The sequence below is a fragment of the Netta rufina genome (assembly GCF_964035555.1).
Source record: "Netta rufina genome assembly, chromosome: 8".
Classification (NCBI taxonomy): domain Eukaryota; kingdom Metazoa; phylum Chordata; class Aves; order Anseriformes; family Anatidae; genus Netta; species Netta rufina.
Window position 1 is genome coordinate 20830518 of NC_140131.1, and position 25467 is coordinate 20855984.

Consider the following 25467-nt stretch of genomic DNA (forward strand, 5'->3'; position numbering starts at 1 on the left):
CCAAGTATGCTCTGGCTGTGTGAATATAACTGTAGCACTCGGCCACTGAGGTCAGGAGAAACTTGTCTAGGAGGCCCACAGAAACTAAGCCTATTGTGCCTTTCCCGGATTAGTGTGGGTGGCAACAAGAATCAATTGCCTATAAATGGTCAGGGTTTTTTGTTGTACTTGCTTTCTCTGACACTTCCTTGGCATCAGACTTCTTCCTACATAAAAGTTTGTTCTGTGCTAGTTGACTTCAGTTTTAGCCAAAGGTGTGCTCAGGCAAATTCAATTTTAAGTCTGATTCCCACTTAAGAGATTGCTGTCATAAATGACAGGCTTCATGAGGTGATAAGCTATTAGTTGGCACTGAGCTGATGTGTCAGAACCACGGGCAGGGCAGAAGGCAGGCAGCTCATTGCAGCTGCAGCTAGACTTCTGTGCCTTTCAGTGGGGATAAGATTAGGGTTGTGGGATTTGAAAATGTGACTTGATCTTCCCTGTTAGGGAAGTTTGACTTCAGCAGACCACGCCACAGCTGGTGGCGTTTGCCTGTGACTAACATACTGCCTCTCTGTTTTGCAGCCCACGTTCATGGATTACTTAAAGCCACGTTCGTGGTCATGTCACGTGCAGATGTAAAACTGGTATGCTCTGGGCCGCATCACAACAGAAGACCAGAATCATCCTCTGAGTATTTGGACCATTGACCTAACTCACTATTGACTTTCTCTAAGGGAAATTTTGCCTCCTGATTATTTGGGAGAAACTGTAATTTTTAAAAACATTACTGGTGCAACCCAGTTGAACTGGATTGCACCAGGCTTCATAGGCAGCATCTATTACGTGCTGTCCCTCTTTGAGCCATTTCCATGCCAGTGAAATATTGAGCTGAAGGTGGAATCTACTGGAATCCTACTCATCCAGGGGTCCCCCAAGTTGCTGCTCTTCTGGAAAACAGATAGACTAGTTAGATTTGCTAGTAGCTCATTTTTGGCTTCCGTCCATCTTCTTTAGCCATCCCTTTGCATTTTTTCTTATTTTTGGTAATGGGATGTCTACAGAACTTCTATTCTTTGTGATCTTGTCCGTTGCTATGACACGGACGAGTGGCAGAGCAACAGGATATTTGCCTCCTTGCTGTGAAAATAGCCAAAGTATTCCTGGATGGCTTTGAACTGCTTTCTATGTACGTTGGCTGCCTGGAGATTTCAAGTGGGCAGAGGAAGATGGCATTGTCAATTTACTTGTGGCTGCATTGGAGACTCAGATCTTTCTATGTTCAGAAGCAGGGCACAGTGGGTGCATTTTTTTTTTTTTAACATGGAAAATTTAGGTTTTCTCTGTATTAAGTTCCCAGCTGACTTTACACTGTTTTGTTTTGTTTTGTTTTCTCAGAAGGCCCTTGTGAGTCAAGGGGTAGTTTTTCTTGTAGCTTTCCCTTTCTGTTCCTCCCAGATAACTAATTCTTTTAACACAACCTCTTTGTAAAACAGCTTGTTCTTTAATTTGGCAGGTGCTTTAAGGTATACAAGTTAAGGCTTTCTGTAGTGAGAAAGATTTGAAATACTATGACTAAACAGCAAGAAAATGCAGCTGACTTCACAGGTACCTAGTGCATTCTCACTTGAAATGGCTATGTCAAGTTCAACACCAGGAAGTTGTGGTGCCTCTTGCCAATGCGTACTGTAGCAGCTTCTAGCACTGCAGTGGGGAGTAAGGGTTCACCCAGCTGGAGTTGGAGCTGCTTTTCATCTGCCTGTTTGCTCTCCTCAGGGAGGTTTTCAGGTGAAGGTCAGTTTCCTAGATACTACCTTCCCTCTTCTGAAGAGGTAGGACATCCTCCCACATGCTGCTAAAGGGAGAAGCAGTAGGTGAATGTGGTGGTTTGGTATCTATAACAGCAGTTACCATGCCTATTGAGCAGAGCCCCTTCAGTTCCTTTACGTCAGATGGTAAGCACAGAAAGGGACTTACACAGGATTTGGGTCTGTCTAGTTCTAATGAAATTACAGCTGTTATTGGAGGGGGAGGGTAACCTGATAATTACCTTTAACTTTGGTCACAAGAATTTCTTAAGTACTTAAATGTTCCTAATTGGCACTTTTCAGTAACAGCTTTTCCTTACTGACCTACAGCCTAAGTATTGGATACCAGCAGTATTGGGACTGATGGACTTGTCTCCCAATCCACTTAACACTGTCCTTTGGGATTCTATTTTTATTAACTTGAGGGGAAAAAAAAAAAAGCAATTTAATGAGAGCTAGATGATACTTAAATTTGTCCCAGCCTTCAGTCTCCTGTAAGAGGAAATCCCACTCTTCAGAAAGGACACTGTCAGGTCAACTTTGCCAAATACAGCATATGTATATGTGGCTCTCCTCTAAAAATACCTCACACTGGAACTTGTTTGTTGAAACAGCTGAATTGATTTCAAAGAAAGGAGTTCACGCATATAATCAAACGTGGCAGTATTAGTATATAAAATCTGGAGAATTAAATGGATTACTTTCCTCTTGTTCACTTTGAATAATCCTAAATCTCTTCTACCTTATCCTTTGTGGGAGGAAGGAGTAGTGCTGGAGCAATTAAGCAGTCAGTCAACTCAAGCTTCCTTTTTTTTTTAAAAAAAAAAAAAAAAAAGCAAACAAACCCTTCGGCCAAACAGCTCTGTCACTTAATATAGGATGAATTTCAGTCCGGTACTTTTGAGTTGTGGTGCTTGAAACACTTCTGTACAGATGTAATTGCACTCAGATAGGGTATGGCGGATTTGAGACTTGATTTTTCTTCTTGATGCCTGTGTCAGGTCTTGCTACTATCTCAGTGTTCTCAAAAGGTAATCACGGCACTTTGTGCCAACTTGTAGTGTTTCCCTTTTAGCTGGCACTGTCATATCCCTAACAAAAAATAACAGCATTTACTGTGTCAGTGTCCTTAGTGGTTAAAGCCTGAAGGCTTGAGCACCTGGCAAGCAAAAGGCAACCAAAAATGGTGCCTAGCTGTTGGAACTCGTCTTAGTTCTATGACAGCTTGAGGCTTTCAGCCTTGTAGATCAAGGCATCTGGCAATGTGCTGTCAGGGAATTATTTTCAATTTCATGGGGTTTTTTAATTGCTTCTGATTATAGGCTTCCTTCCATTCTTCTGAGAGTACTGGAGGGGAAATACGAAGTCCTTTGCACATTACTTTTTTAATTAGTCAGTTACACCATGCTTGTTTTGAGAACTCCTCTTAGCCTGTGAGTACCAGAGCTGGCAGTACGGTGTTCTGGTCAAAGTGAATGCTGAGGTTCACAACCTGCCCTTTTCAAATGCCCAGTAACGGTATATACTGTTCCCTGTGGTTCTTTCCAACACAAGAATTGTAAAGCTTGCTTCCATGGTAACTCCGTAAGTTTTGAGGTAAGAAGCTTCCAGCTTTGGAATGGCAGCCAGTACAGCTGCAGTTCATTGCTCAATAACATCACAAGAATCAGTATTAATTTGGTGAAGTATGTCCAAAATGGGTCCCAGTTCTCATGCAGAAAATGATTTGTTCTCAAGAAGACAGTCTGTGCAGTCTTCATGCCTCGTACATTCTGTTGGGATATTTTGCTTCCTGCCTTCCAAAGCGAAGTAATCCTGTAGTTGAGCAGTTAACTGTATGCTGTCCTGTGACAGCTGCCTGAGTAAGGCACATGCTACTTGCTGTGGTGGGAGGGGGCAAAATCCTAATGTCGTTTTTAGTATGAAATGGTGTCATTGACATGGATAAGCCCACCGGCTAACGGACAAGTGAACTGTTAAACTCCCACCCTCTGAACGTAGATGGGCTGGAAGCACAGAAGTCCAATGTAAGTGTGACCTGTGAGCAAGCTCCTGCAGGACCAGCTCTGCGCAGTGCCTCAGCCAGCTGAGCTCAGCCTCATTTCTTCTGGTGCTTGTAGCTGGGCCAACTCCCCCTTCCAGGGCAGAGAAGCCTGGGTCTTCATCTGCTGCAGTGGCAAGAAGAGGCAGTGGACAGCACAGCAGCCGGCTCTGCACAGCAAGTGTGTGCTGGCCCCAGCACCAGCGATTCCATGTATGCAACCTGTACCACGTTCTGTCATGCAGAAGAGCTGTTTATAATCTATTACAGCAGTTGAAATATATTTTGCTATTAGGGGAGGAAGAAAAAGTGTCTTGGCCTGTTTCTTTCACTCGTTGGGGAGGGAGAATGGGGGGGCTGCAAGAGTGCAAAGAGGAGTGGGGCTGGGTGCAGGGTGTAAGGTGTGTGGGGTTGCTCTCCTGGGAAGGTGGCTGCCATGCGGTGGTGTGGGGCTGGCTGCTTCCAGAATGCTGGGCACACCAAGGGTGTGGAGAGCTCTGTGTTTCCGTAGTGATTGAACCACCGCGGGGCTGCCCAGTGGTGAGGGCTAGCAGGTATGGGGGGCCTCTGCCGCTCCCCGTGTAGGGAGCGGGGAGCTGGCGTACCATGGGGGTGGAGAACTGGCAGCCTGCAGCAGGGGCTGCAAGCTGAGGGCTGTGGGGTGGCCTGAAGCTGAGCCCACAGCTCTGGGGAGCCTGAGCCCAGTTCACCACCTCCATTAGGTCAGGGGATGTTCTTTGGAGCTGGAGAGGAGCACAGGGGAAGGGGATTATAGCTCTTGGAACAGGCCAGAGTTTCAAAACTCTCTCAGTTCAATGCATATTAAATTGGACCAACTGCCAAACATACATCATGTTGGTGATTTCTGCCTTTATTTTGGGCCTGAAGAGGGTTTGTATTCCAAGAACTTAATGTGATGTCTTCCAGCTGCGCACCACATGCTCTAAAGTCAAGTCTTGTCTGTGTCCTCAAGCTGTAGCAGCTACACAACAGTGCCATTAATCAATCTTCCTATCCTTTCTGGGGGGAATATAATGTACTGCCAAGCAGTGTTGTTAAAGAGGAGGGGAGGGTGGGGGGGGAAATCACTGTAATATTTTCTATCAAAAGCTTTTAGCAATTCTTTTCTATTTTCTTTCTGAGAAAGCATTTACCTGACAAAGCAAGAACTGATTTGGCTGGCTGGGTTACTCTTTGCACGTTACACCTACATGCACAAAAGCACGTATAAGGTCGAAGAAATGCAGTTAACCGAACTGGGAACCAGGATGCAGCTGATCAACAAGGCCAAAGAATTTATAAAGAACATTGTGTATTGGCAAGGCTTGCTGGGGTGGAGGGTAGGCTTCACATGAGAGTTCCTGGAGATGATGTTAATAGAAAGATGAGTTCTTCATTAGCAAGACATTGATAAGAAAAAGTGCTAAGACTAATAATAAAGAAATCCAGTTACAATTAAACCTCTGGCTCAGTTGTTAAATGTGTAAAAGTAACAATTCTTAACCCATTTTGTAAATGGAAAAAGCAAGTGCTCCCATGGTGAATGTAGTGTCTAGAGAGCAGAACTCATCTGGTGGTCTCATTAAGTGCAGAGAAGTGACATTTTGTGATGCTAAAAGTAAATAATTTGCTGAAGGTGTATTTGACTTGGATGTAAAATAGCCACAGGCAGTTGTGAATCAAGCTGATGCCCTATCAGTCCTGGTTATGGAATATATTTTCTTGCATCCGAGTGGATACAAGGTGGGACTGTCCAAGTGCCTCCCTTGACAGAGCCATTTAAGAGCTTCCTGTTTGATATTGCCTCGCTGGAACTACAGACTACAGCATCGGATGCTTCTTCCTAATCGAGTTACTGCTATCAGATACACAACTTTTTTTTCTTTTTTTTTTTTTTTTTAATAACACAAAAAAACTGTTGTGAAGTACAAACATGGGTTCAACTCTGTTTCTAGATCATAACTGAAAATTTGCTTGGCTAAGCATTAAAAAACCACAAGCACCTGTTCGCCATGCCCACCAATGAAATGCCAGCTCCTGGACCAAACGCAGATGGAAGAAAAATGAGCGGTCCCTTGTGCGTGGGACCTGCCGGCAAGGACCTTACAGGTAGGGCTGGGGTTGGAGACAGGGATAGACACCTGATGGAGGATGGGGTCCCTTGAGGTTCCTTACAACAGCAACAGGATGCTTTGCTTTTCTGGGGGAGTGTTAAGGTTAGCCTTTGTTTTGTCACTCCCTGATATTTCAGGGTGTTAATGTTTTTGCAGAAAGCTGACTGGTAGCAATCCCCAGGAAGGGAAATGGATTTACATAAATAGATAACTTAAGCTGTTTACAGCATCCCTTGGCACTTGTATGCCTGATAGCTTGGCACGGTCGCACTAGTGCTTCTGTCTCCTGTAGTTTGAAGGTAACTGTCCTAGGCTTCACCGAAGATCCAAGAGCTGCTAAAAATGGGTTTAGCTGCCTATGTCCGACAGAATTGTTCCTGCTTTGAGGTAAGGGAGCGGGCATCTTCCCATGGCTCTTCTCAGTCCTGTATTTTATGAAGGTGTTTGCTTTCTCTTTCACCAGCAGAATAAATGTGCACCTACCAAATAAGTTCTGATGTTATGTTCCAGAGATCCCTGTGTTAAGGGGCACATCAAGGGTGCTTGACCACACGAGGCCTGTTTCTTCCTCCCTGGAGTACAGTTTTATCCCAGAGGAGATTTTCCGAGCCCTGACCAGTGCGAGCAGTTCTCTCAGCAGCCCAGAATATTTACAATCCCACCAAACAGTAAAAAACACAATGGGCTTCAGGGTAAGTGTCTCCACCTTCTGCTTTTTCTCTCCAGAATTGTCTCTCTATTAGGGGCACGTTTGTCATGTTGTCAGAAGGAAAGCACTGCCAACCTTGTTATACAAGCTTATCTTGCCTTTCCATCAGCTTTCTGCTCACACTGTCCGATACAGGTCCAAAGTGCTGTCTTCCAATGCCTGCAAAATGGTAAACGTGCTTGCACCTTCGTGTTGTGAACTCCTCACGGCAAATGTTCTGTCCATACTGGTTTCTTTAGCCCCAAGACGGGAATAATTCCATGGAGCTTGTTCAGGCAGTCACTCTGACTTCTCCCACTCCTTGGCACATTTCTGGCTACGAAGTGACAGCCACGTGTGCCTTGTCTGCAGGGCTGCCTGCAAACTCCAGATCGGCTTTGGCATTATCCTAATCGTCGGAGCAAGTTCAGACACCTGACAGACCACCCTGTCAGCTTGACAGGCGCTGGAAGGTAAGCAAAGAAGGGATAAGGAGCTGAGGGTGGTGACAAGACGTTAGAGCTGGGAACGCAGATAGGTCTCTCCGTTGGTCTTTCTCATGGTAGGTGACTGTGCTGCCTGATGTGGCTGGATGAATGGACCAGCTATCCCGACTGAGTTTAGTCTGGAGACATTCAAGGGAAAGATGTTTCAGGAATAATAAATAAAAAGAGTTGCTAAATGAGCTCTTCTTGGAAGCATGTGTCCAAAGGATCCCAGACTTACTGGTATACTCTGTGATCCAGATGGATTAAGAAAAGAAGCTCTTCTGGCTTTAATGGACTTAGAATGGAATAGCTTTACACTTCTTTGTAAATAAGCATTGCTTAATGGCACTAGGAATTGAAAAATGTTCAGCTCTTCTACCATCTTTTATCTGATGTTGGGTACTTATGTGATAAGGCATTGGCAACAAGCATGAGAAATAGTCTTTGGCCAATGATAGGCAACGTGAGATTAATCTGCCTAACAAACGTTATCTCATCGGGTTTTTTTGGCCCAGGAGAGGGAGTTGTGGCTGTAAGCCTGACCTCTGACTGAACGGAACAAACTCACATGTGGTTTGGGCTGATAGCAAGTGAACGGTAGGTTGCCTTCAGGCTGGGTCAGTGAACAAACTCTTTCCCTCTGTTTCAGGGATGTCTCTTACCTTTGTGATGTTGTGACTCGCCAGGAAGACAGAAAAAAGATGGCTCTCAAAAGCTCTTTCTCTGAGAGTCATCAGGAACAGAGACAGAGCAGCCGTACAGTCCCAAGTAGTCCTGTGAGTGCTGCTGTTCAGTTGTTTTTCTGCGTGTAACACGAGGTGGGAGGAAGGAAATTTTCACGTACGTTCCCTGATGTTGTCATGGGCTGTTTGATTTCTGGGCCAAAACAATTGTAATGTTTTACTTTGATCCTAAGGCTTATCAGTTCTCCTTTTGTTTCACAGCCCCTCGGTCGTGCCCACAGTTCAGCATTAGTTATTTTAACCTGCTTCCAGATATAGATAATTTATTTTGTGCTCTGAGTGCAAAAGGGAGAAGCACCATGAAAAGTCACGGTGTGAGCTTTGCTCTCCAGGCTGCCAAAAGTGTGAACTCTCTGGCAAGGAACTGGGAATTTGCGTGCATCCTCAATATTGATGTTTCGTGCTTTCCCTTTTCTATTCCTAGCAGGCAACCCTAGCACATAGTCTGGTTCCCAAAGAATTTCACATTGTGAAGAACAGGGGAGTTTTGCCCTTGAAGTACTTCGATGAGTAAGTGCTTTCTGATTTACCAGCATTTGTTCCCAAGCTGTGGAGCTTCCAGTGTTCAGAATGAGGGGATAAAATGATGAGAGGCTGAGAGCACTGCAAAAAAATGCACTTCTTGCAGTTGGGAAGAGCACAAAAAGGGTGGTTTTCAAATCCCACACTAATGCCATGGCTACAGTCAGCCCTCCAGAGCAATGTGAGCCAACTATTCTTTGCCTCTACTGCTTTGAGAAGGGTAAAAGAGGATTTCCTGTACACTATTACTACTTCTGAAGAATTTTTCTGTGGTTGAACATGAACGTGGAAGCTGAGGTCTGGTTTGATCCCTTGAGATAACTTCTGGAAGTTGCCACTTGTCTTTTTTAGTGATTTTGATTACTCTGTTTTTCTACTACCTTCTAGAACTGCTTTATGCAGCAAAGCTGGGTGGGCACAGGGTAGTTCTTATTCTCACTGGAGCTTTTCCAGAAAATAATAATAATAATAATAATAATAATAATAATAATAATAATAATCTGACCATTCTAGTGGGTTTTTGTTTGTTTGGGATCTTTAGTCTTTCAGGCTGTAAGTTTTGAATGGAATTTAACAAGCCTTATCCAAAACGGCTACTGAGTACTTCCCATGATCTCTTCAGAAAACTGACTACATTTTAAGGAGATTTTCTCATTGTTCAAGGATTAAAATACCAGATCAGGAGTGAAATCCTCGCCATTTGTTTGCCAACATGATAGAACATTCTCTAATTATTTCAATAGTTTCCAATGACATGTGGCTCCTGCGGTGGATCTCTGGGTGGCTGTGACGTGGCTATGTGGTGATTTTCTGGCCCCACCTGTTACTTTTAAACCCACTGATGACTTTTTAGCCAAGTCCTATGGAAAAGGGAGAGTTCTTAAAAGGACAAGGTTCCTAGAAGATTTATGTCATTAGTGGCAAGAAGGAGGAGCTCCTGTTGGTCTGTCACCTGTGGGAACAGTTGTAGGAGGTCTGATTCCTACCTTAGTCTCTGAATATTCCTACTAAGGAACAATTCTATAGGCAATTTTCTGCCTCTAACACTGTGATCGGTTTGTGCATGGGGCAAAGAAACTGAAGCAGAGGGTGAGATTGCTTAGCTACCACTGGAAGGACTGCTTTGTAATAAAGTTTTAACATTTATACTTGTTTTCAGTAAATACACAACTCTGCTTGAAGATCATAAAAAGAAACTACGGCTGTTTCCATCCATGTAAGTACCACCCTGAATGAAGCTGTTAACTAGGAAACAAACCAACAAACAAAAACACAACAAAAAACTGTTTGAATTTCATTTCCTGGGAAATAGACCATGCTATACAGAATAATGGTGCATCTCTTTCTGCTCTGTCAGGAAACCTGCTGGGAGGTTCGAGGTCATCCAGCTGATGGAGGCAATGGACGACATGTTGGAAAAAGCGGGAGTAGATGAGTTAATCAGAGTAACAGGACCTTCACAGGTGGATAAGTCACTTGTACCCAGAAAAATAATATCCTGTTTTCCCCAGTGTTTACCTCTGCTGTGTTTAAAGTGCCTTCCTGCTATTAGTTTCTGCCCAAGCCATCTGTCTGTATGTCCTGTCACAACTAGGGATTCCCCTCTTGAGCTTCTGTTCATCTTCATCTGATCCATGAAGAACAGTTAGCTTGCTTGTAGGAAGTTGCATTTCTGGCAAAAATGCCAGAAAGGGATGCATCTGGCATTACTATGGAGGAAAGACAGCAGTCTCATCTGCTCATTAGGAGATAGGCTGCTGTGGTAAAAAATGGGCCTCTGGAAACGTTTGTATGCCTAAGAGCAGATGTCATAAAAGCTCCCGTACCTTGCTTGGGTTTATTCTCTGTTATTCTTGTACAGTAAAGAGGAAGGTTTAAGTGGATGAAGCAAAAGTGGATTTAAGTGGATTTCTGAAAAACATAGAGCATTGCCTCAGGAAGAACTCTAGCTGGAACTAGCAGGAAAGCTCCCATGGATGTTGATAGGAGGGTAGTCAGGATAGTGCATAATGCATCTGAAAATGAATGTGTGCAGGATGACCTCCCCTCTACCTCTTCAGCTGTGTTTTGGCCTCAAAAGGGAACTAGATTCAGAAGAAATGAGTGATCTGTGCCACTCTTGGTTGTTGAAAGAATACGTTTGCCAGGTTCTGCAAAGCTGTGATTTTTCTCGCATGTTTTGCCAGCTGCACAATGTGCTGGAGCTGCTGAAGGCGGAGCAGAACATTTACAACATAGTTTTCCATGAGCTGATTCGGCAGGTCAGCGTGGACTGCGTGGAGAGAGGACAGCTGCTTTCTAAGCTCAGGTCATCGTTAGCCAAGCACCCTTAATCCCCCTCTCGATTTATGGCAGTATCCTCTCAGGAGCAGCATTAGCTATTGCAGGTCTCTACTAATGCCACTGCCCAACAAAGCCAGCCTGACACAACGTAATTGGCTCGGGGTCCGATGCCAGGAGTGAAATAGGATTGTCCTGCCTAATTAACACCCAGGGCTAATGAGCCTCAGTTATGTAACTGGGAGCTTGAACTCTGCTGCAGTGCCACAACACTTGACAGTGTGGACGCCTTATTGGTGTGACATTTCATGGAAGTTTGCATACATAGAATAGCTGGGACTTCTCTCATAGTTGAGGTTCCCATGCTTGTTTTTTTTTCACCTCACACTCTGATCAGCATCGGCAAATAAATTGTTCCAAAGTGTTTAAAATTCTATGTCCACATGGTGAAAAGATTGCCCTCTTGATAGCTTCCATTGCAGTGGTCCTGAAGTGGTCCTGAAATGGAGTAAGAGAGATCTGCACTTTCAGGTAATGTCCTTTTTTACTCTCTTTTTACTGCAGGCAGAGGTATGTGGATCTCCTGGAGCGGATTCCTCAACAGATGAAGACTCTCTACAAAAAAATGATGGCACAGCGGTTGCTTGACAGACATATTACAGAAGAACTACTCTATTTTAAGGAGTCTGTTGAACAGCTGACCAGGTCTGAATCCTGACTGATCCTAAACAATTATCTCAATGTACTCAGCTTAGCATATTGTTGTTTTGTTTTGTTTTCCAGTTTTCTAATCTTCCTTCCATAGGAGAAAGACATTGTTTTTCTGATTTGAATCAGAGCTACAGAGACTGCACTTGAGCCTTCTCACACTCTTAGTCTACCCCTTTATTGCCAATTGTGCAGTATGGCAGCACAGAATAAGGGCTAAGCCAACTCCTTTCCTTAGCATGTTGTGCAGAAAGGGGCTGTAGGAGTAATCTGTGCACACAGGAAGATGTCTTCAAGATGTCTTTCACCGCTGCAGTGAGATGCTGCTGTATGCTGAACAGACCAGTCTGTGTTTGCCCAAACCTTTGGGCCGGGCTAAGTTGCACTAAGACTGTTCCCTGCTGTTTCAGTGAGCTCTATGAGGTACGAGAACATGACCGCAAGGCGACCAGAGAAGCAGAAAAAGCTCAAGAGGAGCTAGCTGCAGCCATGCGGGAGGCTGAGGCGAATGCAAAGTAAGTTGCTTTCAAAGTTGAGGTTGGGAGATTTCTGCAGTGTGCTGGTATCATTCTGGCAGGGTTGTTGGGAAGAAGATGTAAGGATTGATTTCCTAGGGAAGAGAGCTTGGCTGCTTGTGACAAATGCAGTTGTTTTCTTATAAATTCTAAATTTCCCAAAGCTGTTGAAAATGTTTCTATTTTTAAGTCATGAAAGTTGCACCTGAGCATTTGTTGCTCGGGTGCTGACATTCCCTTCACCCCACATTCACAGTTGGTAAGCTCTTCCGAGTCAAGAGAGCCTGCAGCTCTGAACTTGTAAGAGGTCTGTGGATGTCTTCAGATACCTAAGAAACTGAGGATTTAGACGGTTGGTACCAAGTTGTATTGAGTGCTCAGGCACAGAGATTCACTTACAGGAACTTCGTATCATGGAGAAAACAGCTTGTCTAGGCCCAAGAGATTTGTGTAAATACTGAAACTTGTAATGGAAATACCAACAGAAAGGTGTTGTAGAGGCTCAGGCTAAAGGAACTGTGAATTTACAAGCCATGTGAGAGGTGAATGAGGGGGATGAAAAGTCTTAAGTTTAGGAATTACGAGAAAGACCATAAATATGGATAAGAAATGTGTGTACATACTTCATTGTCTTTCTCTTCTAGCCTTTTGGAACAGTATCGGGAATTGTATGAGTTACAGAGGAGACGACTGGAGTACCAGGTTCTGCTGGTAACCCAAGAGAGAGACATCTGGAACTCAGCTGCATATGACCTGGCTCTGAAGGTAGGTGCAGGAGGGCAGTGGTACACTGAAGGTATAAACCGTCATAGCAGGCAGTCTTGTTCTAAGAGCAAATTTCATCCCAAGGAACATTTTTATTTATTTAACACAACTGGGTACTAACACACCTCATACTTGCCATCCCACCATTTACTGAGGTTTGTTGTATTTCATGAAGGTGTTTATTCTTGTTGTTTTTGTTATTTATTCATTTATTGGAAACCAGATGAATCACACAGTGTTTTTAGTACAGACCTCCAGGTTCTGTGAAGGAAGAAATTTTGTGAATATTTCCATTCATTGATAGGCTTGACTAAAAAGTTTTGTATTTCCCCATAATTTGGAATATTTTAGCCAGATTCCTTAAAGATCTTCACAAAATAGCATTCTTGGTTAATTCTGTGTTTCCTTGCTTGTTATCTTCCACTTTTCCCTGTTCAAGTTTAAAATCTGTTAGACCTTCTGTGTCTGTCTGGGGGATAAGAATTTTATTGCTAAGATAAGTGGCTTCAACTGCTTGAGCTGCATCTCATTGATGGTAAAGGTCCTGTGTTACTATCAGATGTCCCTCCTCTCAGAAGACAACAGTGCAAATAATATTTCTTTCAGATAATAGATAGAAACCAGCTCACCTTGGTACGCAGGCTTGATGTTAGTGGGAAGGCACTTACCAAAGTCCTCAAGCATTTCATAGTCCTGTTGGCCTCAAAGGTAGGAATGTGTCTGTGATGGGTACCTCTCCCGAGTGTTTGTCCGTGTGGTGTATGTCATGCTCTGGTTCTCAGTCAAGCATTCAGTACTTTCACTGTTACCTGGACTTTCAAATCTTGGTCTAGTTTAGAATGAGTACTAAAACTTGATTTAGTTCTCTCTCTTTCCACTTCTCTTTCTCATTAATCCATATTTTCTTACTCTACCGCAAATTTTTTATTTTTCTCTGTCTTCCCATCTTTATGATTTTCTTCCCTATTCCTGTTCCAGCTCCATAAAACCAAAACAGATCCAGGCTAGTGTAATTTTGGCCTCAAAGTATGGGGCTGCACGGCCTCTGTATAGTGTACAAGCTGTGAGAACTCAAGTGCTCAGCTCCTGTGTAACCAGGGAGGGTGAGCCAACATAGTCCCACATAAAAGGGTTTACAAGGACTGTGCTGTGGAATTACAGAAATTTTCCAGATCTTTGATATATAGGTATATCTCAAAATAGCCAGGCTGAAGGGAAGAATTCCTTCAACTCACATCAAAACAATCACTACAACAGTTCCTTTTCCCATCCTCTTACCCAATGCCTGCAGGACACAAGCGACCTTGCTGATCTGCAGGAAGAGGCAGAGAAGTTCAGAGAAATGATGGGTCGTGTTGGAGCAGAAATAGAGCATTTGGAGGAGTCCAGCAAGGAAAAACTGCAAATTGTGTGCCGCAGTCTCAACAAGTGGCTTCAGTACCGTGACAGTAACCTGTGAGAGGCCCAGAGTGTCTGGGGGTAGTAGTCAATTTCCCCAACTTTAACCTTGTGACAGCAGGTTTCACAAAGCATGCACTGACTTTCTGACTCTCAAATGTAATGAGATTTGGTACAATCTGCAATTTTCACATCCTTCACTGCTCCGCTTTTGTGCTCAATACATTTATTTTGATAATCAGGTCCCTAATGGTAACTAAAGTGATTCTGTAGGTTTGTGGCTGAATTCAGTGGAGAGGTTGCTGTTGACTCCAGTGGAGCAGGGATTTTACCCTCCCATTATGAACCAGAGTTTCATTTTTGCAGCTGTCATTGCTGCGACAGAATTGTTCTGTTTAGTTTGGTTCATTTTAACTTTCAGGCACATGCACTGATACTTCAGTAGAGCAGTACAGATATGAGACTCTAAGAGATGAGATTCCAAACCCAAAGTCTTTTTGTATGTTATTGTGTATAATGCAGATTTTTTGTTAGTTCATCATGATATGTTAAATAAAGGATAAATGCAAGGGCAAAATGCAGAAATGCACACACCACCTGCACTAACAAAAGAAATCATTTCATATATTTCCACTATAGTGGTAGTAATTGAATTTTCTTAACTGCCATTCAGTTGGCATTATGTTGAGTCAGAGAACAAAAATCACCACTGAGTAGTGCCTGTTGTTTTCTACTTTTGTTCAAGTTACAGTTTGTATCACATATTCAGTGCGTATACAGTATGTCTCTTGGTTGTACATAGACTAATGAAGGAGAATTTTCTCTCTCAAATCTCATCCCTTCTTTCTCTCTGCTTAGGTCCTCTCAGATGAATGAAGAGCTCTTGGATGAAATCATCCCAGATATGAAGATCTTGATAAATGTAAGATTTCTGGGGGTTGAACATATTATTCAGGGGTATTTGCTCAGCAAATTACCACTTGTTAGCTGAGCCACAGTAAGTGTCTATGCCTATCACAAAGGTGAATGAAAACACATCAGCTTAGTATTTTTGTGCTGAAGCTTCAATTAAGAGTCTGCACATGAAAAGTTGTGACCAATGCCAAAGCTCAGGCAGTGCGTTAGACTTGGTCACACATCTGAGCACTGACTGACAGCTCTGGTGACTGATAAATGATATTAATCTGTAGAAGCACTCACCATTGTCACCCTCATGGAGTAAGCTGTCAACTTATTATGCTGTTTACTCACTGTGGCATCTTTATGCTCACGGATTCCTCATAATTCTCTTACCTGACTTCCACCATGTTTCTGTTGCAGCCAAGGGGTGGTCCAACTTTTGGAGACACAATAAGCTCACTGCTTTTCTTTTAGATGCTGAAGGAAGACATACAGCAGTATGGAGGAGAGGTGTACTTAGCAAAGACAGAAAGTCTCAGAAGTGCTGCCAGGCTACAGGAACACTGGACAGAGCTAGGACAAACAGTGCTGAATCGACACCGGGACTTCACTGGGGCATTGCCTCCACAGTATGCTGCCCTGGAAGAAATAAACAAAAGTGCACGTGAACTCTACCAGCAATACAATATAAGGATAAGTGGGAATAATGGTAAGAAATAACCATTTTTGTGGTTCAGGCTTTCTTTGGGTATGTCAGGGAGGTAGCAGGTAAAAAAAAAAAATGGACCAGTTGACATAATCATTAGCTTTTTGCAAAGCTAAAGTCTGACCCCCCAGATATGTGTTGGTAACCAAAAGCATTGAAAGGATAAACTCCAAATAACTTGACTCACAATCACATATAAAAATGATATCTGGAATTTGAGATGCAATACAGTGCAATCAAAGGAAAATGCAGTACAAGTAAGATGTAAGTTTTACATTAAATTCAGAGGGATTGTGTGCAGGTTGTGACTATGTGGATAGTGTGTGGAAATGTAAATAAACGTAAAAGTAAAGAATACAAGTTTATGTTTTAAATCAAAATGTTACTTTGGAGATCATTGACCAGATAATACTGTCTCAGACTGTAATACTTTTTTATTGCCTTATCACTAAAACAAAGTTATCTTAATCTAGATAATGAATTATCCTGGAAATAAATTATGTAAATAAATGTTTTTGTTGCTGATATAAAGTTATCATGTTCTGTGTGAGATAACAAACATTTGTTAGGTAATTTGCAACTAACCTTCTCAACCTTTGCCTCTCAAAGGCCTTGACTCATTTCTGATTTCAAAATCGTTTTCTCTCTGATGTTTTTAATCATCTTATTTCCTTTTAGCAGACTAAAACTAAACTGAACATGTGCTGTCTAGAACTGCTGCTCATGTTTGCTAAGCTACTTCTTGTACTGCCACCTTATCCTTTCACTCAAGGTTACCCTGTGCTTTTTACTACATGATCTTATGCTGCATGTTATATTTCAGCCTACTAAAGGAGCTGAGATAAAATGATAAGTCTGTCCAACCTAAAAGACAGCTAAAGGAAGTAAATACTCCCAGTAGTTCTCATTAGAAAGTGAGAGAAGGAAGAAAAAACAGGGACAAAATTGGCCAGATACCAACAAGGCAAAAAGTTAACAGCGGATTGTCACAAGCCTTGATAGTTAGTAATGATCTGGACAAAAGGCTAGGCAGGCACAGTGCGGACAGCTGATATAAAATTGCTTCCATCAATAAAGTGCGGAAAAAGGGTGGGTGATTGAGTGGGAGGTGTTAGATTTTAACAAAGGCTTTGGGAACTGGACCACAATAAAGTTATTCTCTTCCTCCGTACAAAGCAGTATATTTTGAATTGCTTGGAGTAACTTCTGTGCTTTAATTTCATGGCTGCTCAGTAGAAGAGACAAGGTATCCCTTCACATTGCAGCTGCAGTAAAAATAAATAAATAAATAAATAAAAATTTAAAAAAAATATAAAGAAAAGATAAAGAAAAGGTAAGAGACAGTACTGAGAACATTGTAATTTTGTTGTGTAAGGCAATGTAAGGCATTTACCTGAACTATTTATTATCTGCTAAGATCTGACTGCCTGGTGTCAAGCAGCATGTGACACAAATACGAATAGTTTGGTATTTGATGACAAAGATCAGAGATGCAGATCAAGCAATGAGATAGGAGATTGTTTTAGACAGGAGATATGAAAGGACTTATATGAAGTGTATAAGGTTTGGCTTGAGGTCTTTGCTTCTAGCAATTCTTCCTTGATCACTCCTCAAAGCTGTACCTTTTTTGGAAGATAAGATTTTTTGACTGAACTTGGCAGCTGGAATTTGAGTGACATCTCCAGAGAGATCCAAGTATGTCCTCTCTTTTGCTGGAGATGATTAAGTTTAAAAGATCAATGCAATCATGAAATCTTCCCAAAGCAAGCCTGTCTCATTTCTGGTTGTGGGGCTCCTATAGCGCACTCTGAAAGGCTTCACCAAGTGGAGGGTAACCTCTTCCCTTTCTTACCAGTCTGAACATCCCAACACTGCAGTACAGTAGGGAAACTAGTTCATTAAAATATTAAAAAAAATTGTAATCCATCTCTATGTGTGTAACACGTCATTTTTGCAACAAGACATCATGGAGGCCAGGACTTTAGCAGGGTTTAAAGAAAGTTAAAACATTGGACATCAAAAGCAGCTATTGCTCCATTTTAAGCATACTCCCAACAGACAGAGAACATCCATCAGCATATGCCTGCTGAGTGAACGAACAAGTAATTTACTACCTTATCCAGGCATTTTACATATCTGTGTACATTGTATTACTTTTGAAGAATGGGGTTGTAACTGCAAAGCTTTTTTTTTTTTTTTTTTTTTTTTTTAAAGAGTTCTATTAAGCCATCACATTTGTTTTTGTAGTAAGGGAGCCAAATCTGCCAAGACAAGAAGAAAAGTCAGAGCTCCAAATCAAGCCCATTTTCTTTCAGCTTGCTTCTAATTCAATGCTTACTAAACAGTTCATTCTTAATACCAAGCGTAGCCAGTTCCCACATAGGCTGTTCATCCCTCTTGGCAAAGGACTTTGAATTGAGCTTTGTTTTTGTTGGCTGAAAGAAAGTAATTAAAGGTTCATATTTTCTTCCCCTCCAGGCACAACTACATTTTTGACAGCCTTGGTGAGAAGTATGGAAGATTGGTTATTTAAGGTGCAAAAGCTGAAGAAAGGTTCTGGCATGCACGAATCTGAGCTGCAGGCATTTTATCACAGGATTCCTTTGTGGTTGGCCCAGGTGGATGCAGTGATGAGCTGTATAGGCTCTGGCCAGTTGCACGAAGCTAAGAATGATATGGAACCACATCTCCCGTAAGGACAGGGGTGTTAATTGTATCTGGGCTGGCCCTGTACATTAAACTACATTCATAAGAAAAGAGAAATGTTATTTTGTGAGGATCCTGGCACAGGAAACTGGCAGTGGGATAAATGTGATCAGCTGAAGTGTTAAAATGATTGGTGACTGTCTTTCATTTGCCTTGATTTGGCCATTTGCTTTGATTTGGCAAGATCTGTGGAGACAGTTGGTGGCTTCAATATCACTCCTGGAACGCCACTGTCTTTCTCAAAACTGCCACCTGCTTTGGAAATCTTGACATTTGAAGGAAAAAAAAACACAATATGTGATTCATTTACAGGCAGATTTCTGGGGGCATACTCTTCCTTTTAGTGCTCTATTGTCTTTGGTAAATATCATCAGGAAATAAAGTATTTTCAGAGCAAATGCATAACATATACATTAGGGATTTTTTGCAAATGACAAGCTCGTCCACAAACAAATTAACAAATCTGTCTGTCATGATCCCAGTATATGGTGTACTAAACATTGTTGTCCTTGAGCTGGCAAGCAAAAGGTGTCTTTGAGCCAGGAGATCCTTGGGTCTGGTGCACTAGATGTCGCTTTGTCTCTGGATTATTTTTTTGTTGTTTTTGTTGTTTCAGGGTGGTACCTAGAGAATTTTCTAAGATGATTCAGCGATGGATTCTTTCTATGAATAATGAGGTTGAGAAGAGCATCATGCATCTTAATGATGTAAGTGGAAGCTTGAAACTGCTAGAAGAGCACTGTATCTGGCATTTGCTCTTTCTTTTAAGTTTCATCTGGCTAGAGCACAGCTGTGAGGAATGCTTGTTTCTCCTTTGATGCCTTCTTTCCTGCTTAAGTTCTGGCTTATGTCTTCCAGCTAGGGAAGCATAGCAGGACTCCTAAAAATAGCTGCAAGGTCTCAAAACAGTGCATGAACACAATGTTATTGTACTAATCTTTAGCAAGAATTTCCTTTGGAATAATGTTGACATTTCCTTGTGAGAGAGCTGTTTTGGCTGCTAGTTTTGTGTATGTTTGTTTGTTTTTCATTTTTCTCCTGGGATTGTAGAGCAGGAGGCTCTTGCTATGCATTTTTTTGAATGTTATTTAAGTATGATGTGGGATTTTTGGTTTGCTGCTGAATTCTGGACAAGAAAGAGTGCCACATGGCTGATTAAAAAAAAAAAAAAAAAACTCATGACGCTAAATAAAAACTTGCAGAAGGACAGATGCACAGTAGGAAAAGATGTGTTGGTAATATGAATGAATATAGAAGAAAAAAGATGGTAAAGGTAAATATTTCTGTCATTAGGTCAGTTTGCAAATTGAATTAGGCAGGACATTGACGTATGTGAAACGCACTGACTTCATACTACGTGGCAAGACCAGTCATTTATTACTGGTTTAGATTTGCTCCGATGTTTTGTGCAGGTGACTGAACTGCACAGAAACCTGACCCTGTGGCTGGTGAATTTGCTGCGACATGTGATAGCAGACCGCTTGTCCTGTGAGTGTCCCCAGCAGCAGGAGTCAGAAACTGAGACAGACAAGGACCTCAGGCTTCTGAGTGCTCATAAACTACAGGATGAAGCTAAAGAGCTGGTTGCCAAGATGTGCAGGCTGTCTGGTTCTATAGTCAGGTATGAATTGAGGTTTTCAGTTTAATCTAAGGGGGGTTTATTGAGGAAGAAATGTGTAGTGTGCAGAGAGGTTCCTCAGGGCAATAGATCCCACCAATGTGATTGTCCTTAGATAATTTCCCAAATCTTAAATGGGTCTTATTGGAATTTGGTGGGAACCTAATAAGACAGGTACATTGCAAGAGAACGGCAGTGTCTGCTTTATACCTACGGCTGCCATAAAACATGCTGGCATCCGGGATTGTGTGGGGTCTGCCTACATTTCTGAACATGACCTCTGGAGGATGTAAAGCAGTACAGGCGGTGAGTCTGAGTCCATGTTACTGGACCAAAGCCTGCATCTTATTCGGCATCTGTGCTCACACATTCACCGTGGGTTAGTGCAGCACAGGCACAGATAAGCTGACTGGGAGGTTGTTGTATGAGTGGGACAGGTGAGGATTGCTCTTCGGAAGACTTCTCTAGTGAAGAAGTCTAGAGATAGCTCATACATTTTGCAGACAGCAACAGGATGCTGATTGAAAGGAATAAAGCATTTGAAGGTGCTCTTGCAGGGTTGATGACATTCTCCCTCTTTGCAGCTGCTGCCGTGAGATTGTCAGTGAAATTGTTCGAAAGAAACGGTCAGAGATGGATTTAGAAGCTGATTTTGAGCTGGAGGAGCTGAATAAGATCAAGGTAAAAAGGTGACCACTTCCAACTCTGTAGGTCTGGAGTAGATGAGACCACATTTACTTTGTGAAAGGTAGAGAAAAACATGCGTGAGGGTTTCAAGAAGGAGGAAGACTCCTGCTACTCCAGTGGATTACCCTGGTCCCTCAAGTTTCCCACAGTACTGGAAAGCAGATAAACCTGGGTCATGTTCAGTTTTAATACTTTCCTTACCGTGTTTGAGGCTCTTCTGCTAGATTTATTCCATATGAGTGGCAGTAGATTCACCTCTGCTTTTAAGCTTGTCAGAGCCATGTACATTTAGACCCGAGCAGTGCTTTGGAGTTCCTGGAAGTGTTTGATGCAATATATCTCTATACATAATTAGCTGAAGTCTTTTGCAGTCAGATAGCCTACCTTCTGCCTCCTTACTTTACACTTGCTGATAAAGCTCTTACTCAAAGTACATGTTGATGGCAGCATCTTCATTTGAAGCAGCTGGGGGAGCATGATAATGTATATTTCTTCCTTCAGTAAGTAATACCAGCGTGACCTCAGCTGTTTAGCTGAGCTTTGCCTGCACTTCAGGAGCACAAGAGGTCGACCTTTCCTGAAGCCCAAGGCCGCATTGAGCAGAGGACAAATGGTATTGCTCCCAGGAACTTAAGAAGCTTCTCTGCAGAGACTGAAAATGCTTGTGCTTCTGTTTTGTGTTAGCTTAGTGACTGAAAAAGTAACCTTGGGATTTGCACTCATTTCTGCCCTGTCAGTGGCCTGATAGACATTCTTGCACTGGCTCAAGGTGGAGCTTGTTAAAGCAATTAGTTGATGTGAGCGATTAGCCTGTGATAGATGCCACTTCTGAAAGCTTGGAGAAATGTGTCTTACATTTCCTTTTTAGGGTGTGGATGAAAGGTTCCAGGTATGTCCCTGGAACAGATAAATATAGAAAGATGGAACTACTTAATTTTGTGAATGAGTATGATTACAGCTATGTTTCTTGCCCAGCAATCCCTCTTTTCTGTTATGTCTTCTCAGACTGAGTGCTGTAATTGGATTCAAGTGTGCAGCCTTCTCCTTTCAGAGATCAAAGGCACTCCTGTCTCTTTTCTGGATTCAGAGGAACTGAGAAAACTCTTTGGATCAGAGGTATATATAGACTGCGTTTGCTGCTCTGGATTGAACCAGTTTGAATGAAGATCAGCTTCAAAACTTCTTAAAGAAGGAGCTACAGTTCAGTTTGAGGGAAGGTTTAGCATGGAGATCTCCATGCACTCAAAGCTGTGGTTAGAGATATGAAGTTATGACTGTAAACTGGTTAAAAGCCAGTGCTTCTTGTGAGGGTGAAGCTGGAGCTTCACTGAAGCTAGAAGCTATTACCTGCTGGTAGATCAGTTCACCTTGTTTTTGCTTCATCCCTCGGTGTGAACTTTGGCTGGAATCCTTGTGGTTGACTTGCTCAGGTCAGAATGAACTTCTAGTTAATTCCTTATGTGGCTAGATGGATGCCTGACACTGTCTGTGACAACTCGATGTGTTTTACGGTGGTCTAATTTCATACATAACAGCTGAAATTCTGATGAGAAAATGGCTTTAGATCTATTGTCTTGAACAAATTGTTTGCAGCAGCTCTGAAGTCGACCCGCAGGCAGTGCCATGGCCTGTACAAAGCAGGAATGCCACAGTGGGTCCTGCTTATGAAACGTTCAGTAATTAACATATTCCTTTGTGATTTAAAAGATATTCATACTGAGGACCTTCTTGGTGGCTGAAGTCTAGATCTAAATGTGTCCAAGTGAAAGTCAGAGAGTGGTTAGCTTTGAGAGACTAGGTTACTTGGATGGACAAAGGAAGCATTACTAACCCAATCCTTACGGTGCCTTACAGGAATTGCAACTGAAGCTTAAGCTTAAGGACACAACCGTTTCAGAGGGGCTTAGAGCCGATGATGCCAACAGCTACAAGAAACCCATAACACAGGAAGAAACATTAACAGTAAAGGAGGAAATAGCTCTTACACAGGTGACTACAAGCTGCAATATGCCACGTGCCAGCAGGGCCTTTTTTTTTTTTTTTTTTAATTGCTTAGTGCATGTGAAACACGTCCCCTTAACTACCCTGAATGTCACTAAGCTAGTGTTACTTCTCCTACTTCTTGTTCATTTTCTTTCTTAGCAGCAGCCCAGTGCTGGTGCAGATGATCTGAGTGAAGGTGATGAAGCTACTGAAGACATGATCAGATACGTGGGACACGACTCCAACATCCACCTGAAGTCCCTGAAGTCAGACATCATTTCAGTTACAGGGGTAGGAGGCTCTGCTACACTGAGGGCTTTAGCATGCATGGCAGAGATCTGGAGCTGGGTTTTAGCTGGTCAGGCACTGTAATGCTCGTGTCAGGCCTGCTGGGGCAGTGCAAGGTGCTGGTGTTCTCTCATTCCTCTCTTCTTGCCACTATAAAATACTCATTAGCACAGCTATTGCTGCCTCAGTTTATCCACCTGACCCATGCGTTACTGCCCTGTACCACGGACTCAGGACCAGTAACGGGATGAGTGTAGTCTGAACCAGGACTACCAGCAGAGACTGGGGGAGTCTGGCAGCATTTCCTGGGATGATGAAAATGATTTGGTGCTGGACACACATAGGAGGAGGGATTCAGAGAGCTTCCTTAACAACAGGGAACCAAGAAGTTCCAGTTGCTTTTGGCCAGCTGTGCATCCTGGGTCCCTGGTTTCTCCACTTTCCTTTGGGACAGTACTCTTTGGAAGAGGGCTCCAGGCTAAAGGCCTCTGTCAGTAAAGGGGCTCCTCAGAATCATAGGGCCTGCCTTGTCCAGTCATGCCGGCCAGTCAGACATCCAGAGCAGAGCCTCGATGTACACAAACTGTGGATCTTTAGCAAACTGTCACTGGCCAGTCCTACCCCCTAAGCATGTAGTGTTGCTGGGCATGCCTTGCCCTTCATGTTTTGGAGGCGGGCAGCTAGTGCCGAGTGATAGTGGGAGACTCAGGAGTGTGCCTGTGGATTTTCGTTTGTTTCCAAAAATAAGTCTCTGGAAATTGCAGTTATCTTCCTAAGTTTAGAGTAGGAGCCTTTCAACAGTTACTTTTCCAGAGAAGCTGTGGTTCTTTTCTTCAGATGAAGAAAGCTAACTTATCCCTGTTGGACTCTTTGGGGAGCTGCCCCTCTCTCTTCTCTGAACACTGGTTTGTTAATTTCTTCGCTCCTGGTCAGGCTACAGCCATCTCAACCTCCATAACCCAGTGAATGTGTGGGCAACACAAGAATATAGGCCAGTGGGATATTCATGCCTAAGTCAGAAAATGATTTTACTTTATTTTTAATGCCAAGATATGATCAGATCAATTCAAAACAAAATGCTTGAACTAGGCTCTGCTTTTACATGCCTTGCTGATACTGAGCTCTTATCTGTGTTGTGACCATGTACTGAGACCAGCACCAAATCAGGCACACTTACTTATGGAAGGTTTTGTTCTTCCCAACCAGAGGGAGATGACTGCCAGCAAGTCGTCAACTCCCTTTTCTCAGAAAGAGTTTGAAGCCCTTGCCATGCTGGAACACGTGCAAGTGCAGCTCCTGTAAGTACTCCTCCTATGCTGGAGGCATGAGCAGAGCAGGGTTTCACCCCAGGCTGTTCTGCTTTCTTGTAAAGTTCTGCTTCACCCATCTCTGTTGGCTTAACTCTGGGTTTCCTTCCCTACTGATTGTCTTGGGAGATTCATTGTGATTTATGTTAGCTAAAAATGTGACCCATTTTACTCTGGGACCAGAGCTGCTGTCAGCTGTCCATACGCGTGCAGATTTTTTGCTTTGTGTACTCCTGAGGTACATTGCAGAGGTACTCGTGATGTTTGTTTGTTTGTTTGTTTGTTTGTTTGTTTTTCTCTCAAGACTTCTTAATAGTTTGGGTCCTGTTAGCACTGGTAGGACGCTACTATCTGGGGCAACCCTGCCCGTTAGCCTGGCTAATAGAATTGACTGCACTCTGTGTTTATCCTTGCACAGTGCAGATCAGTATCTCACCCTTTGCTAGCAAACGCAGTTTTAAGATGAATTCACTTTGCACGGTTTACATAGCTGTGCCACAAAGTCCCTGTCCCTTATAGATCTTTTAACAGTGCCCTTCTCTGAAACCATAAATGTGTTTTATAGAGTCATTCAATCCTACTGAACGCTTCAGCTTTATAAATCTTTCTTTTAGGTACCCTGCCAGTAGCTGCTTAGATTTGAGGTTTCAGCATTATCTTTGCTTCTTTGATTCAGAGAAACAGAGATCCGTGCTCAGAAAGCAGAGGAGAGAGCTGAAGGTTTTGAGACGAAGCTGGGAGAAGCTCTGGAGAAAATCCAGGAGCTAGAGAGTGAGCTGGAGAAAAAGGGTAAAGTTGTCCCTGAAGCTACACCCAAAGAAGAGCAAGGTCAGGATAATCAGTATTCTGGACCCTCTCCTGGACTGAGAGAGGGAAGCAATCTTTGAGGGTACCTCATTCATGTGTTCCATTTAGTGCAGGCCCCTTTCCTCCTGCACAATTTCTAGGGTTTTGTCTAGACTCATTGGCAGAGGCCAAGCAAGGAGGCTTTTACCATAATTCCAGATTGGGGCAGAAAGAACTGCTGAAATCCATCTGTTTTTGAAAGTCATTTGGTTTGATTTTGACATATGACACAGGGTCTGTATCTACTCTAGATATAGGAAACCACTGTAATTGGCTTCATCTTCCTTGTAAGTAAGCAGTCCCTGTTACAATCAAAAAGATCTGCTTAGGACCACTAGGTTTTGGGTAGAAAAGAAAGTTCCAGGTCCCTTCAC

General features: G+C 42.8%; 2 protein-coding genes across 4 annotated transcripts in view; both read left to right on the forward strand.

Annotated features, from left to right (window-relative positions):
• The window catches only part of SOAT1 (sterol O-acyltransferase 1), a 28705-nt gene extending 24607 nt beyond the window's left edge, over positions 1-4098 (forward strand). For all 3 annotated transcript variants that reach the window (XM_084290697.1, XM_084290696.1, XM_084290698.1), the window contains exon 16: positions 568-4098. In XM_084290697.1, coding sequence (XP_084146823.1) covers positions 568-624 — 57 coding nt within the window. In that variant the 3' untranslated portion in view covers positions 625-4098. The remainder of the gene's footprint in view (positions 1-567) is intronic.
• Positions 4099-5843: 1745 nt separating this feature from the next.
• Positions 5844-25134, forward strand: AXDND1 (axonemal dynein light chain domain containing 1; the record flags this gene model as incomplete). The annotated part of the gene is made up of 21 exons (XM_084291170.1): positions 5844-5940; positions 6456-6637; positions 8289-8374; positions 9546-9602; positions 9744-9849; positions 10573-10694; positions 11231-11371; positions 11785-11889; positions 12534-12654; positions 13261-13362; positions 13946-14109; positions 14911-14974; positions 15427-15661; positions 18137-18350; positions 18981-19071; positions 19777-19985; positions 20567-20663; positions 21675-21785; positions 22812-22943; positions 24147-24238; positions 24924-25134. 21 exons carry the CDS (start codon positions 5844-5846, stop codon positions 25132-25134), a joined length of 2739 nt encoding a protein of 912 aa, XP_084147296.1.
• Between the last annotated feature and the right edge of the window lie 333 nt (positions 25135-25467).